Raw genomic sequence first — 15,164 nt, forward strand, 5'->3', positions numbered from 1 at the left:
TAATAAATTGGTGGCCAGGCACCTATAAAGGATTAAAATAATACATTGGTAGCCAGGGTTTTAATAAAATATAAATAACACATTGGTGTTCAGTGAAACTTCCTCGACGATGGCAGCTTCTTTGGTTTTCTTCAGCTCCTTTTGTGGCTTCGGGACTTCAGCTTCGGCTCCTTTCATAGTTTGGGGTCTTTTCGCGGTTCAGCTTGCAGGAGGCCTAGCTAATTCAGAAACAGCAGCACAGCCAGGCCCCCCATTGGGCCAGGTACAACTGTAGCCCCTGTGCCCCCCTGATGGCGGCCCTGCAGACTTTAAGGGTGTCCCTGGTGCTCCATCAGGCAGGAAACATGCTAGACTTTATCCATGTGCTAAATAAAATGAGAATTTCACTTACCTATTTGATGTAAATTCTCTTTCTTCTTGTCCCAACATGTCTGTACACATCGGGCAGTATTGCCCCTCCCAGACCTGTAGGTAGGACCTATAACATAACCAATCAAATCAATTCTCCCCCCCCCCCAACATGATGGGCCTGTGCCAATGACCTAAAGCGAAGTACACACTATGCAGACTTTCTGCTGTTTTTCTGCCTGTGTTTTGCACACAGGATGAGAAAACCAGATCCAATCTGTGTAGCTCAACGGACATGGCATTAGCCTGTGTGCAGCTACCCTGAATGGATTTGGGCCCAAAAACTCGAAGTATGTATTTTTGAGCCAAAATCAAATCACTGTAGCTGCACACACAAAATACTTCTATTGGAAATTATTTTCGAAAGCAAAAAGATTTTGAAAACAAATGCTCTGATGATAAGTAATGCGTAGAATGAAAAAGTGTAGAGGAAAAACTTCTACACATTACTCTTCTTTAGGCAAAAGAGAAACATACATTACAGTACATATACACAGAATTATTATTAATGGTATTGAGATAAAAATGTTAAATGTATCAGATTCTGAGTTTAAGCAGCTCAAAATGTCAACAACTCCTTTATTTAAATCTGATCCTGGCTTTAAAGTTTATTTTGTTTTTTTTAAACTTTGTAGAAAATCGAATTGGCTCATCCTTTAGGGTAAGGCCACACTGGCCTTACGGTGGCCATAGACACACACATCCGATCGTACGAATCGAGGATTTGTACGATTTTCGGATCGTGTGTGGCGTGTGCCGACATCTTTCGTCCGGCGGAGATCGGTCGTTTGGTCAGGTTTGATTTTGACCCGACCGATCCCATGGCACATCATAATCTGATCGTTTGGCCGTACAATCAGATTACCCCCGATATAGCCATGCCTGTTAATGGCATATCGGGGAAAGATCCGCTCGTTTGGCAACATCGCCAAACGAGCGGATCTTTGCCTCTATGGTCACCTTTACCTTAGGCGACCAAATCTCCCCAAAACGCCCAGTGTTGCCTAGTTGGAGTGAATTTTCATGAAATCAAGCAATCTTTCTTATTTTTGAATTCGTTGTAACCATCCACAAGTAGTTGTTTACAATTTAAGGATACTAGTTCGGAGCACTTTCTGTGAACGCTCAGCCCATCAGCACGACGTTCCAGTACGCGCGAAGTTGAGTGTGATGACTTGGCAAACAAAGAACGCGCGGCCACTTTCTTGAGAAGGAATGCGCTTTTCTTCCGTCCGAGAGAAACTCTGGGAACGCGAACGAATGTTTGAGACGTGCTCGCACTCCACAGTGAAGGGAGGTAGTCGCGCAGAGTTGCGTGTGTTGGAATGTGGGTCGGGCACTGCTTAGGAGGCGTCGACCAGCGATCAGTCGGTTGAGACGCCGATTTGAGAACCGTGGACAGTTCTTGAATTTGGGAGGGAGAAGTTCGCAAGTGTGCGACCGGATTCCCGAAAAGGTGAGAGTTTGGGAATCTTATTTTGTAAGTGATTTACCTAGAAGAGGAGGTCCGGAAGCGGAGGTAGAGAAGGCGTGGGGGGAGGGAGCGTTCAGCACTTAAGTAAACTTCAACTTATTTTACCGAGTGACTTGGGTTAGAAATAGCCAAGGAATATGATCATTGCTGGTTATCCTGCCAGTTCTTAGTACGTATCATGGTTATGGCATTGCCATCTTCGGGCCGTGCGCACTTGTAAAGCTTTTGTTGCAACCTTGCTGACGCGCAAATCGTTTTGGAGAGGCGCTGTCCAGGGCTGATCTGAAGCAGTGCTGATTTCCTAGTATGGCCGTCCCTAGTGACTTCGGGCATATATGAATGGTTTCTGTTCGGAGGCGCTGTTTGCATAAAAAGCCATTGGCAGTTTAAGCACATATGGTACGTTGTTGATCCACAATACACATTCACAAGCTACGCCCATCTACATTTACCTATTTCTCTCTGGGGAATCTGGCAGTGAGAAGCCGATAGTGCTCAGAGTTTTGAGCACTTAAAAGTTACAGTCCCTGTGAAAGTTGACGCTGCCTAATAACTCTCCCATAGCCACGCGCGATGCTTTAGCAGACAGCATGTTCCACATCTGTTGAAATTTGGCCGTATTGTCAGCAATTAACGATACGTCACTATTTTTTTTTTCACTTGGCAACATTACAAGTAGTTATTCTCAAATATACCCTATTATGATACAAATTTGCACATTTTCAACGCCATAGAGGCAATGCGAAACGTCCCCCCGCCCTTGTGCAGCCTGAAGATAGGCGTGCCTGTTTGATTTCTGGCAAAGTTTGAAGAGTGAACGGGTCAGTTAGTTTATGGGTAGAAACTTAAAAACAAATGAAGGTGCGCTATTTAGGTTCTGTGTTTTTTTTTTTGTTTGGTGAAATCTTTCTTGACTGCAACTCTTGATGGAGGCTTGAACGCAGGCGAGTTGGGTAAAGAGTTACTGGAAAGTTTGTTTCAGCAAAGAGCCTGCTTTGTGTTTGAGAAAATGGCCGAATGTTCCAATGTATATATTCTCGCTGGGAAACAAGAGGAACGCAAAGCCTTCATGCTTGTTGCCTGTTTTATTTAGCCAAGACTTAAATTGGAGCATGAACATTTTATAGGTCCTATTTTTTTTTATTGTTTTGTATATAGTGTGTTTAAAAGGGTTCATCAATATTTTTGTAGCTGTAACACAACTTTTAAAATGTGCCAAATTGAACGTCTGATGCTAAGTTTGTTGTAATTAATTACCCACAATACACGGTATACCCCAGGGAGCGTGCAGGGATATGGAGGGCTCAGTGGGCGTAATCTAATTTCTACCAAGTTTTAATGTGTGACATGCAACAAGAAACAGGGGAAGCGTGAGAATTGTAGGATTATTTATTAAATATCAGATATCTAGAGAAAAGTAAAGCCTTCATGGGCAGTTTTTTTTATTGTGAAATTGTTAATAGTCTCTTAAATTAACATGATGCCAGTAGTATAGATCGTGTTACCAAAATATTGTTTATTAAGTTAAATCCTATACAGGTCAGGTATAGGATTTGTTATCCATAATTCTTAAAGGGATACTGTCATGGGAAAAAAAAATTTCAAAATGAATCAGTTAATAGTGCTGCTCCAGCAGAATTCTGCACTGAAATCCATTTCTCAAAAGAGCAAACAGATTTTTTTTATATTCAATTTTGAAATCTGACATGGGGCTAGACATTTTGTCAATTTCCCAGCTGCCCCTGGTCATGTGACTTGTGCCTGCACTTTAGGAGAGAAATGCTTTCTGGCAGGCTGCTGTTTTTACTTCTCAATGTAACTGAATGTGTCTCAGTGAGACATGGGTTTTTACTATTGAGTGTTGTTCTTAGATGTTCCAGGCAGCTGTTATCTTGTGTTAGGGAGTTGCTATCTGGTTACCTTCCCATTGCTCTTTTGTTTTGCTGCTGGGGGGGGGGGAAAGGGAGGTGGTGATATCACTCTAACTTGCAGTAAAGAGTGATTGAAGTTTATCAGAGCACAAGTCACATGACTTGGGGCAGCTGGGAAATTGACAATATGTCTAGCGCCATGTCAGATTTCAAAATTGAATATAAAAAAATCTGTTTGCTCTTTTGAGAAATGGATTTCAGTGCAGAATTCTGCTGGAACAGCACTATTAACTGATTCATTTTGGAAGAAAACATGTGTGGAGGAAACCACACTCCCTGATGCAGCAGCCACTTCAGATGCTGTCAATACAACATCAGACAGAGCCAAGGAGGAGAAATTCAGCACCGCACAATGGATGGTCACCTTTTTTGTAGAGGACAGGAAGTGGAGTTTCGGTTATTTCTTAATAAAGGCCTATTTTAAAGTTTTATTTGTCTTGGTGTTTATTTTTTGATATATAATTTTTTTTTTTGATGTTACTGTTCCTTTAACCATTAAATAGGTGTTTAAAACTGGCCATACATGGGCAGATTTTTTTGCCGCTCTGTGAACTATTCCATTGGCTAAATGATTTGTGAGGATACTTTCGGAAAGCTCCAAAATCCAGAAAGGCCATCTCCCACAGACCCAATTTTATCCAAATAATCCAAATTTTTAAAAATGGTTTACTTTTTCTCTATAATAATAAAACCAAACCTTGTACTTCATCCAGAATAAGATCTAATTAATCCTTATTGGAAGCAGACCTAGCCTGTTTGGGTATATTTAATATTAAAAAATTAGTTCAGAACGTGTGCTTTTGCAGTGAAAAAGAGGCTAATGTCACGGTTTCTTCAAATTAAAATAATATTTTATAGAGCTAGTTGTAGAGAAAAATGTGGTGTGAGTGGCATAGTGCTCGCAAGGAGCATTTTTTGGTCAAAATTGTATTTTTTCCCCAACCTAAGTGTGTCCTTTATTAGTCCACACTTCATGGGTTTTTACTAAGGAGTGCTGTTCTTAGATCTACCAGGCAGCTGTTATCTTGTGTTAGGGAGCTGTTATCTGGTTACCTTCCCATTGTTCTTTTGTTTGGCTGCTGGAGGGAAAAAGGGAGGGGGTGATATCACTCCAACTTGCAGTAAAGAGTGATTGAATTTTAGCAGAGCACAAGTCACATGACTTGGGGCAGCTGGGAAATTGACAATATGTCTAGCCCCATGTCAGATTTCAAAATTGAATATAAAAAAATCTGTTTGCTCTTTTGAGAAATGGATTTCAGTGCAGAATTCTGTTGGAGCAGCACTATTAACTGATTCATTTTGAAAAAAAAAAATTTTTCCCATGACATTATCCCTTTAAGAAGGAAAAACAGCAGCCTGCCAGAAAGCATTTCTCTCCTAAAGTGCAGGCACAAGTCACATGACCAGGGGCAGCTGGGAAATTGACAAAATGTCTAGCCCCATGTCAGATTTCAAAATTGAATATAAAAAAATCTGTTTGCTCTTTTGAGAAATGGATTTCAGTGCAGAATTCTGCTGGAGTAGCACTATTAACCGATGTGTTTTGAAAAAAAAACATGTTTTCTGACGACAGGATCCCTTTAAGGATTTCACAAAGGAATTTTCTGACTCTCACCAGCACTTGATTTGCATTGATATAGACAGGTGATTGTGCTGAGGCTTGCTGACAGCCAAGACAATTTTGACTATAAAATAGATTGAATTGTTGGGAATCCTTCTGGATTTAATGTATGAGAAATCTGTCCCTTTGTTATTTGTAGGGACTAAAGTGTGAGATTTTAAAAACTAAATTCACTTTTGCTATTTTGGTCTTAACAAACAACGTTGTTTGGTAATATAGGTATGGGATCTGTTATCCAGAAAGTTCTTTATTATGGGAAGGCTATCTACAGTAGACTCCATTTTAATAAAAATGTTTCTTTTTTGATAAACACGACCTTAAACTTTATCCCAGCTGAGATATAATTAGTCCTTATTGAAGGCAACACAATCCTGTTTTTTTTTGTGTTTAAATGATTACTTAGTGGACTGAAGTTATGGAGATCCAAATTATGAAAGCTTCCATTATCACAGAAAAAACAGGTCCCGAGCATTCTGAATAACAGGTCCCATGCCTGTAATATGCATGTTTAGTATTAAATTATTCTTAAAGGAGAACTAAACCCTAAAAATGAATAGGGCTAAAAATGCCATGTTTATGTACTGAACTTATTGCACCAGCCTAAAGTTTCAGCTTTTCAATAGCAGCAATGATCGAGGACTTGGAAAGTTCCTGCAACACTCACATGCTCAGTTGGCTCTGAGCAGCTGTTGAGAAGCAAAGTTTAGGGGTTGTTGCAAATTATCAAGCAGAAAATATGGTTAGTCTGTAATAAAAACTATTGGGCTGAACTAATCTCCCCGAATCTGACAGTGTGTCTCTGCCCTTAGACTTGGGTTTATTTGCAGGGGATGAAGTGGAAATTCAGAATGTTCAATTTAAGTTTTGATAATCATACCCCTCTGTTTAAAAATTGCTGATGCTGTTAATCATGTACTAAGCTATTAATTAATTAAACGTTATTTTTCCACAAACTTTCATGTAATTGTTTATTTTTTTTTTTCTGCAGTTATAAACATGGCCACTCAAATGGTCAACCAGTCTACAGGTAACAGCTTGTTCTGTACCAGCACCTACTCCAATATTTCATTGGACAATGACATGTATGGGTTGCATGACCTTTCAAAAGCTGATATGGCAGCCCCTCGATTGATAATGCTAGCAAATGTGGCTCTGACTGGCGAACTCAGTAGTGGTTGCTGTGATTACACGCCAGAAGGAGAAAGGCAAATGGCAGAACTAACAACTGTAAATGACAACAGCTTCTCAGATAGTGAGGGGGATAGGTTGGAAGATTCACCCAGCATGGATATTCAGTCACACAATTTTATAATGGAGATGGAGCCAGCTGAATGTTCAAAAGAAGGAACGTCTGAAAATGATGGAACTCTACTCTCTAATACACTTGAGGTGGAGGTTCAAAAGGATAAAAGGACACCCAGCCCAACAGATGACAAATACAAATGTGTGAAAAGCAAACCATTTCGGTGCAAACCTTGTCAGTACAAAGCAGAGTCTGAAGAAGAATTTGTTCATCACATTAAGATTCACAGCGCTAAGATATATGTTGATAATGACTCAAATAAAAAAGCGCAGGGTAATGAGGCAGATTCTAGCATATCGGAGGAATCTGATGTCTCCAAAGGACCTATTCAGTGTGACAGGTGTGGATACAATACAAATCGTTTTGATCACTATCTGGCTCATTTAAAGCATCACAACAAAGCTGGAGAAAATGAAAGAGTATACAAATGTACAATATGTACTTATACTACAGTCAGTGAATATCACTGGAAGAAACATCTACGTAACCATTATCCAAGGATACTCTATACATGCTCACAATGTTCCTATTTTTCTGATAGGAAAAATAATTATATCCAGCATATAAGAACACATACAGGTAAAACTTTTTCATTTTACTATTAATTCGTTTCATATTGTGCAGCTTGAATTAGCTCCTTGTTGCCTTTCTGTTAACTGATTATGACTTTTATAGTGTAGTTTTTACTAAATTATACTATGTACATTGCAAAGTCATTCTTCAATGTAAAATGTTATTCTTCAACTAATAAATGCCATTTTTTAATAGGTGTAATAATGGCATTATCCTGTGCTTTTAGAAACAGCCAGCACTGCTAAGTGGAACTGTATGCAGTTTGTATTGTTTCTCCCATTCTGTGTTATTAAGAGCCATAGGTTGTGAAACTTTTTCATATTTTTCATTCATTTTTATCACAAATTTGGAACCTTCTTCAGCATGCTTTATAAAAGAGTTAAGGGGGTCTTGGCTGTCAGATGTAATTGCGCTTTTACTCTACATTGTTTTTGTGACCTGGTGCCCCCTCACCTTTGCACCCTAGGCATGTGCCTCTCAGGGCCGGATTTACCCTCCTTGTGATTCTGCACCTCCAGCAAATCTGCAAGTTGACTATGACATATTTCTCTACATGGCCGATATACAGCAGATCTGCAGGGGAAATATTAAATGTACATACCAGCTAAGGAACAGATCAGCTTGCTGGGACACACGCAGCACAGCAGAGGCAGCAGCAGCACGAGCACAGAGAGGTGTGGGAGGGGGCGGAGCCACAGCGGGAGATAGGCTGGAGGAGCGGTCCTAAAGCCAGCCGGATCTATCAGGAGCAGCCGACTTACACAAGATGTTAAGGGGCGCCTTCTTGCCGCCCTAGGCCCGGGCCTAGGGGGCCTTTCCCTAAATCCGGGCCTGGTGCCTCTTCAGCCTACCCCTAGTTCTGACCCTATTCTGGATGTATGTATTTATACACACACATACTATTTGAGAAAATAAATTTTTTTACTTAGAAAACAAAGATTTTTATCAAGTTATGCTGAGTTATAACTCTGCACTCAGGGTAGTTATTTGTTTCTTTTGTGTCCTCTACTATGTTTGATTATGTATGTATTCAGAGAGATGGCACATAGGGCAGTGTATTTTAGCTGACAGAGAAAGACCTAAAGCCACACCTGAAACAGGTACTGCCAGTTCTTCTCCCCAAAAACACAAATTAGAGCATTTAATTACACCTGTACTAGCAGTGTTGGCCATTAGGGCTGTTGCACACAGGGTCTTTTGTCTACCAGTGGTCTTCAGCAGATAAAAGGCCCCTTTACTACTTCTGATTATATTAAAGGGGAACTCCGGGTCCAAACCAAAATTTAATGAAGAGGCCCACATAACACCGAAATCCCTAATATATCCATCACAGTTCTCTTTCTGCTTCATTTGAAATCCTGGCAAGGAAGGAGGGACTCAAACACTGATGTACCAAATTGTAACAACTTCTCCACAGCTTACAGACAGCATGCATGAACTACATAACCCACAATGCATTGCACTGTGATGTTCTTTTCCTTATTGAAATCACGCGTGCAGGGAATTGTGGGGTTTGGAGGATGCAGGCTAGGACAGCTGACTGTTGATGCAAAGTAACAGTAGTCCGCCAGCTCAGCAAAGTAGTCAGAGAGATCAGCAGGAGAGTAGGGGGCAAGGCTTAGGGAACTGTTCCAAACCAAAAACATAACTTAAGCTTTTTGAAAAGTAAACACAATTTCAATCAACTTTGCAATGTACATCAATTAAAAATATGCAGACTTTTCATGATTTGTAATGGTTTGAAGCAGTTCCCTAAGCCTAGCCCCCTGCTCTCCTTCTGATCTCTCTGACCACTTTCTTGAGCTGGCTGACTACGGTTACATTGTATCAGCAGCCAGCTGTCCTCAGCCTGCATCCTCCAAACCCCCAAATTCCCTGCACACATGATTTCAATAAGCAATGGAAAATCATGTTGAAATGCATTGTGCGTTATGTAGTTTTTGCATGCTGTTTAGTCCCGCCTTCTCTGCCACGATTTCAAATGATGCAGAAAGAAATATTTTCCCTTGAGCAACCATACTGTAATGGTCTGTTTGCTCCCTCAGAGATTACCTGACAGGGAGGAATGCAGGTCCTAACTGTAACAGGAAGAAGTGTGTAAAAGATGCAGCTCTGTCTGTCTTACTGGCTGATCTAACCTAGCATTAGGGTTTCCACCTTTTGGCCCGTCTAATTTAGGGCAAGGGGGCGTGGCTGTGACAGGCCGGATTAGTGTCGTCTGGGGCGGGGCTAAGACATGGTGATCAGTGATTGGCTGATCGATGCATCAGCTATAGGGAATCCTGTCCGCTGGACAGCCCGCTGGAAAACCGGGCTGTCCAGGTCAAAACCGAAGCCTACCTAGGAGCACATTTACCTATGGTCGAATATCGAGGGTTAATTAACCCTCAATATTCGACTGCCGAAGTAAAATCCTTTGAATATTGAAGTTGAAGGATTTTGCGTTATTTCTACGATTCAAACGATTCAAAGGATTTTAATCCATCGATCGAAGGATATTCCTTCGATCAGGAAATTGTTAGGAAGCCTATGGAGACCTTCCCCATAGGCTAACATTGGCCTCAGTAGGTTTTAGGTGGCAAACTAGGGGGTCGAAGAATTTTTTAAAGAGACGGTACTTTGACTATTGAGTGGTCGAATAGTCAAACGATTTTTAGTTTGATTCGTTCGATTCGAAGGTCGTGGTCGAAGTAGCCCATTCGATGGTCGAAGTAGCCATATTCGACCATTCGAAATTCAAACTTTTTTTCCTCTATTCCTTCACTCAAACTAAGTAAATGGGCCCCCTAGTGTGTGTTTGTGGTTTGTATGTGAGAGCAGTGAATTCTATGTGTTCCAGGGGCAACCTTTAAAAGTCAAAATGGCAGGTTTTACAATGGCACATATTGGGAACCATTATCCAGAAAGCTCCAAATTATGGTAAGACCATAATGTTAAGATATTAATTTCGATTAGAAGAAAGAAGGTTCCATCTTTCCATGTAGTAAGGGATTTTTATAATAAGGGTAGGGAAATTGTGTAACTTTTTCTATTGTGTGGCAGGTACATTAGATAGTTTCTAGAAAGGGTTGGTTAGATACCTTTAAAAAGAGAGAAAATACCAAGTTAGTGAAATTAATTATAGTACAAATTTGGGGCTGGCCTGATTTCCTTCATGGGAGTCAAAAAGGCATTTTTCCACCTGTGAGACAAATTGGAGAAGCTGCATATGGGGATTTTTTTTGCCTTTTATCTAGCACTTAAAGCAGATTTCACTTAGTTGATCTTGGCAGGTTTTTTCCAACTTTCTTTACAGTAACTCTGTACTTACAACCCTTAGAATAATATGTTTGAATACAAAAGTCAAGCTACTGTATGCCCACATACTAATTTTCGAGGGGTTGATTTCAGAGAGAAGTCATGTTGCTCATGACAGGGCAATCTGGAAGGAACAGGTGGATCAGAGTTGCCTAAAAGTGTTTGCATGATGCTATGTGTGGACGCAGAGAATCCTGCATAATGAGTACAAATGGCATAGAGTAAATAGTTTGAGAAATTATCTTTTGTTGGTGATCTATGCTTGGTACATTGCACTTAAACTGAGTAATGCAAATTTGCAACATTATGCCTCAGAACTGTATAAGCACACTAACTTGTTTTTATGTTATATTGCTTAGTTGGTGGTGGAATGACAGGGGTTGAGTAAAAGGTGTAGTGAGGTCTAACAGCAATGTTATTTATAAACCCACGGGCTGCAAGTCACATTTTTGGCAAACTTACAAGACATCGGCATGTAGCCTTTTGAAAGTCCAGTTATCAATATTTATTCTTATTGTAATTTTCTGTTGTAATAAGAAATTATCATGGAGACTGTTAAAGGCATGAATACTGCACTACTGGTCTACAGCTTATATTTGGTTACTGAGCCACTCAAGGCCCAAAGGTGTTACCACAAATAAGTACTAGAAGCAAGACCAAGCCTTCCAAAATTAGTCCAGTAATTTGATTCAACCTCTTTCTGTATAAGCAGTTGCTCGATAGTTGCACTTTGGCACATTTTGGCAATGCCTTACCTGTTTTATGCTTTGTGGTTGTATTGAAATAATGCATTCTTTTAGAATATAACCAAATATTTTGTTTTTTGTTTTTCTAGGAGAACGACCATATCAGTGTATTCTATGTCCTTACTCAAGCTCACAGAAAACCCACTTGACCAGGCACATGCGAACTCATTCAGGTTGGTTGCAGTATTAAATATTTAGTCTATATTTGCTATCATTGTTTTATAGTTGTTTGCTTGCATGACTTTCTAAGCTGATGTAGCTGAAACAACCCCAGCTACCTCCTAGTCATAATACCTGATGGCATCAGTATAGGTGCTTTTCAGCCCAAAATGCTCTACAGAGCCTGCTGTGCCATCATCATTACAGGATCACATATGCATTTAAAATACATTGAATTTTTAGAAGAGGCTCGCCTTGTTATACACATTAAGCAAAACCAACACTTTATGCATATACAATATACATCTGCCCTTCCTGATGACGGCTCTAGTCCAAGAGCCGAAACATAGTAACATAGTAACTAATGTTGAAAAAAAACACACGTTCAACCTTTTTTTTTTTTTATTTTATTTTTTTTATATCTGCCTTACTGCCAGTTGATCCAGAGGAAGGCAAAAAACCCATCTGAAGCCTCACCAATTTGCCTCAGAGGGGGAAAATAATTTCTTCCTGACTCCAACATGGCAATCTGATTAGTCCCTGGATCAACTTGTAATATGAGCTATCTTCCATAAACCTGTATTCCCTCACTTGCTAAAAAACCATCCAACCCCTTCTTAAAGCTTTCTAATGTATCAGCCTGTACAACTGATTCAGGCAGAGAATTCCACATCTTTACAGCTCTCACTGTAAAAAACCCCTTCCGAATATTTAGGCGGAACCTCTTTTCTTCTAATCGGAATGGGTGACCTCGTGTCAGCTGGAAAGACCTACTGGTAAATAAAGCATTAGAGAGATTATTATATGATCCCCTTATATATTTATACATAGTCATCATATCACCCCTTAAGTGCCTCTTCTCCTGCGTGAACATACCCAATTTGGCCAGTCTTTCCTCATAGCTAAGATTTTCCATACCTTTCACCAGCTTAGTTGCCCTTCTCTTTACCCTCTCTAATACAATAATGTCCTGTTTGAGCGATGGAGACCAAAACTGTACGGCATATTCTAGATGGGGCCTTACAAGTGCTCTATACATTGGAAGAATGACCCCCTCCTCCTGTGACTCTATGCCCCTTTTAATACAGCTCAAGACCTTATTTGCCCTTGATGCTGCTGACTGCTGGCATTGCTTGCTACAGCCAAGTTTATCATCTACAAGGACTCCAAGGTCCTTTTCCAGAATGGATTTGCCTAGTGCAGTACCATTAAAGGACAAGGACAAGAAAAATAAAATCCCGTTTTTACTTTCTTTAATGAAAAAGAAACCTTTCTCCAATATACTTTAATAAAAAATGTGTACCGTTTTTATAAGAAACCTGACTGTATGCAGTGAAATTCTCTCTTCATTTACTGCTGTGGATAGGAATTGTCAGATGGTCCCTAACTGCTGAGCAAGGAAACAAGCATACTTAATGAACAGCAGGGGGAGCTCCAGCCTTACTTCCGAGCCGTGCAGAATTCAAACAGCTTTGTTTATGACGATCCCTAAGCAGCCCAGACCACACTCAGCATGTGCAGGGTCAGGCCAAGATATTTAACAAAGTTACAAGATGACAGCCCCCTGTGGCCAACTTTAAAAGCATAAATCATTTGTTTGATTAGACTTTGTGGTGCAGTAATTTCATGCTTATGTTTAGTATACAAAATACAGAATTTCTAGACTTCTTCTATTTTAGACTTTCCTTGTCCTTTAAGGGTATAAGTGGCTTGGATATTTTTACATCCCATTTACATTTATCAACATTGAATCTCATTTGCCACTTAGCTGCCCAGATTGCCAGTTTGTCAAGATCGTATTGCAAGGATGCCACATCCTGGATGGAATTAATTGGGCTGGATAGTTTTGTCATCTTCAAAAACTGATACATTACTTACAACACCCTCCCCTAAGTCATTAATGAACAAATTAAATAAAAGTGGACCTAATACCGAGCCCTGGGGGACCCCACTAAGAACCTTTCTCCAAGTAGAGAATGTACCATTAACAACTACCCTCTGTACCCGATCCTGTAGCCAGTTTCCTATCCGTGTGCAAACGACTTCATTAAGCCCAACAGACCTTCGTTTAGAAAGCAGTCGTTTGTGCCCCCCCCCACTGTCCAACATCTTACTTACCTCATCATAAAAAGCAATCAAATTTGTCTGACATGACCTGTCCTTCATAAAGCGATGCTGATTGCTGCTCATAATGCCATTCACTAGGACAAAATTTTGAATGTGATCCCTTAACAAGCCTTCAAATAATTTGCCCACCACAGATGTCAAATTTACTGGACTATAATTGCCAGGCTGAGATTGTAATCCCTTTTTAAATATTGGAATAACATCAGGTTTTCTCCAATCCATAGGCACCATACCAGATGAAAGTGAATCTGAGAAAATCAGAAATAGGGGCTGGTCTAAAACTGAACTAAGCTCTCTTAGAACCCGGGGGTGTATGCCATCAGGCCCTGGAGCCTTGTTTAAATTAATTTTTATTAAAGCTTTATGAATCATATCCTGAGTCAGCCACTGACTAGATTGAGCTGAGCCATTAGTGCAGCTATAAAGTGAGCCTGGGAATCCGACTCCTCTATTGTATACACTGATTTAACACATTTGCCTTTTCTGTATCTGTTCTAACAATACTGGTACCATTATTTAATGGAGCAACACTCCCAACCTGCATCTTTTTACTGTTAATATATTTTAAAAAACTTTTTAGGATTAGTTTTCACCTTCATCGCAATTAACTCTTCATTTCCTTTCTTTGCCTTCCGGATTGCTGATTTACAACATTTATTACAGTGTTTGTATTCATTAAATGCATCTTCTGTCCCAACAAATTTGTAGTTTTTAAATGCCTTTCTCTTCTTTCCTATTAACTTTTTACTTCTGTATTAAGCCACATAGGATGATTCTTAGAGCTTCTACATTTACTTCTTAAGGGAATAAATTGAGAACAGTAATGATTTAATATCATTTTAAATGACAACCATTTCTGTTCTGTGTTTTTAGCTGAAAACTTAATGCCCCAATTAATACTCTGTAGGGCAGCCCTCAAGGCACTAAAATTAGCTTTTGCAAAATTCTTGGTTTTTGTTGCCACAGTATATGTTTGTTTTTTGCACCAGACTTTAAATGATGAAACATTATGGTCACTATTACCCAGGGGTTCAATGACTTGCACATTTGCTATAAGTTCTGGGTCATTTGAGATCACTAAATCCAGAATAGCATTTTTTCTGGTAGGCTCCTCAACAACCTGTGCCATAAAAATGTCTTGCAACAAGTTTATAAATTTGTTTCCATTAACTGATCTGGCAGTACTGTTGCTCCAGTCAATATCTGGGTAATTAAAATATCTCATTATCATTACTTTACCCAAAACTAGCAGCCTTTTCCATTTGCATGAGGAGCTTCGCCTCCTCCTCCTCACTTACATTAGGGGGTCTATAGCATACGCCTACAATTAATTTGCTGGACTCTTTACAATTGGTGAAGAACTCCACCCATAAGACTTCTGCCCCCTCATTTTCTAGCATAACCTCCTCCTTTATATAAGCTTTTAAATCCTGCCTAACAGACATACCCGTCCTCGTTTTCTATTGCCTCTGTCCCTCCGAAACAAAGTATAGCCCCTGATATTTACTGCCCAGTCATGCGA

At 39.9% G+C, this 15,164-nt stretch overlaps 1 protein-coding gene across 1 annotated transcript; it reads left to right on the forward strand.

Moving 5' to 3' along the window:
• Window positions 1-1,769: 1,769 nt before the first annotated feature.
• On the forward strand, window positions 1,770-8,250 carry rest.S (RE1 silencing transcription factor S homeolog). Its single transcript, NM_001172174.1, is given in 2 exon segments — window positions 1,770-1,864; window positions 6,426-8,250. A coding segment is annotated over 1 exon segment (912 nt). The 5' UTR covers window positions 1,770-1,864; window positions 6,426-6,433; the 3' UTR covers window positions 7,346-8,250.
• Window positions 8,251-15,164: the final 6,914 nt, after the last annotated feature.

This window comes from Xenopus laevis, chromosome 1S (assembly GCF_017654675.1).
Source record: "Xenopus laevis strain J_2021 chromosome 1S, Xenopus_laevis_v10.1, whole genome shotgun sequence".
In the NCBI taxonomy this organism is placed as follows: domain Eukaryota; kingdom Metazoa; phylum Chordata; class Amphibia; order Anura; family Pipidae; genus Xenopus; species Xenopus laevis.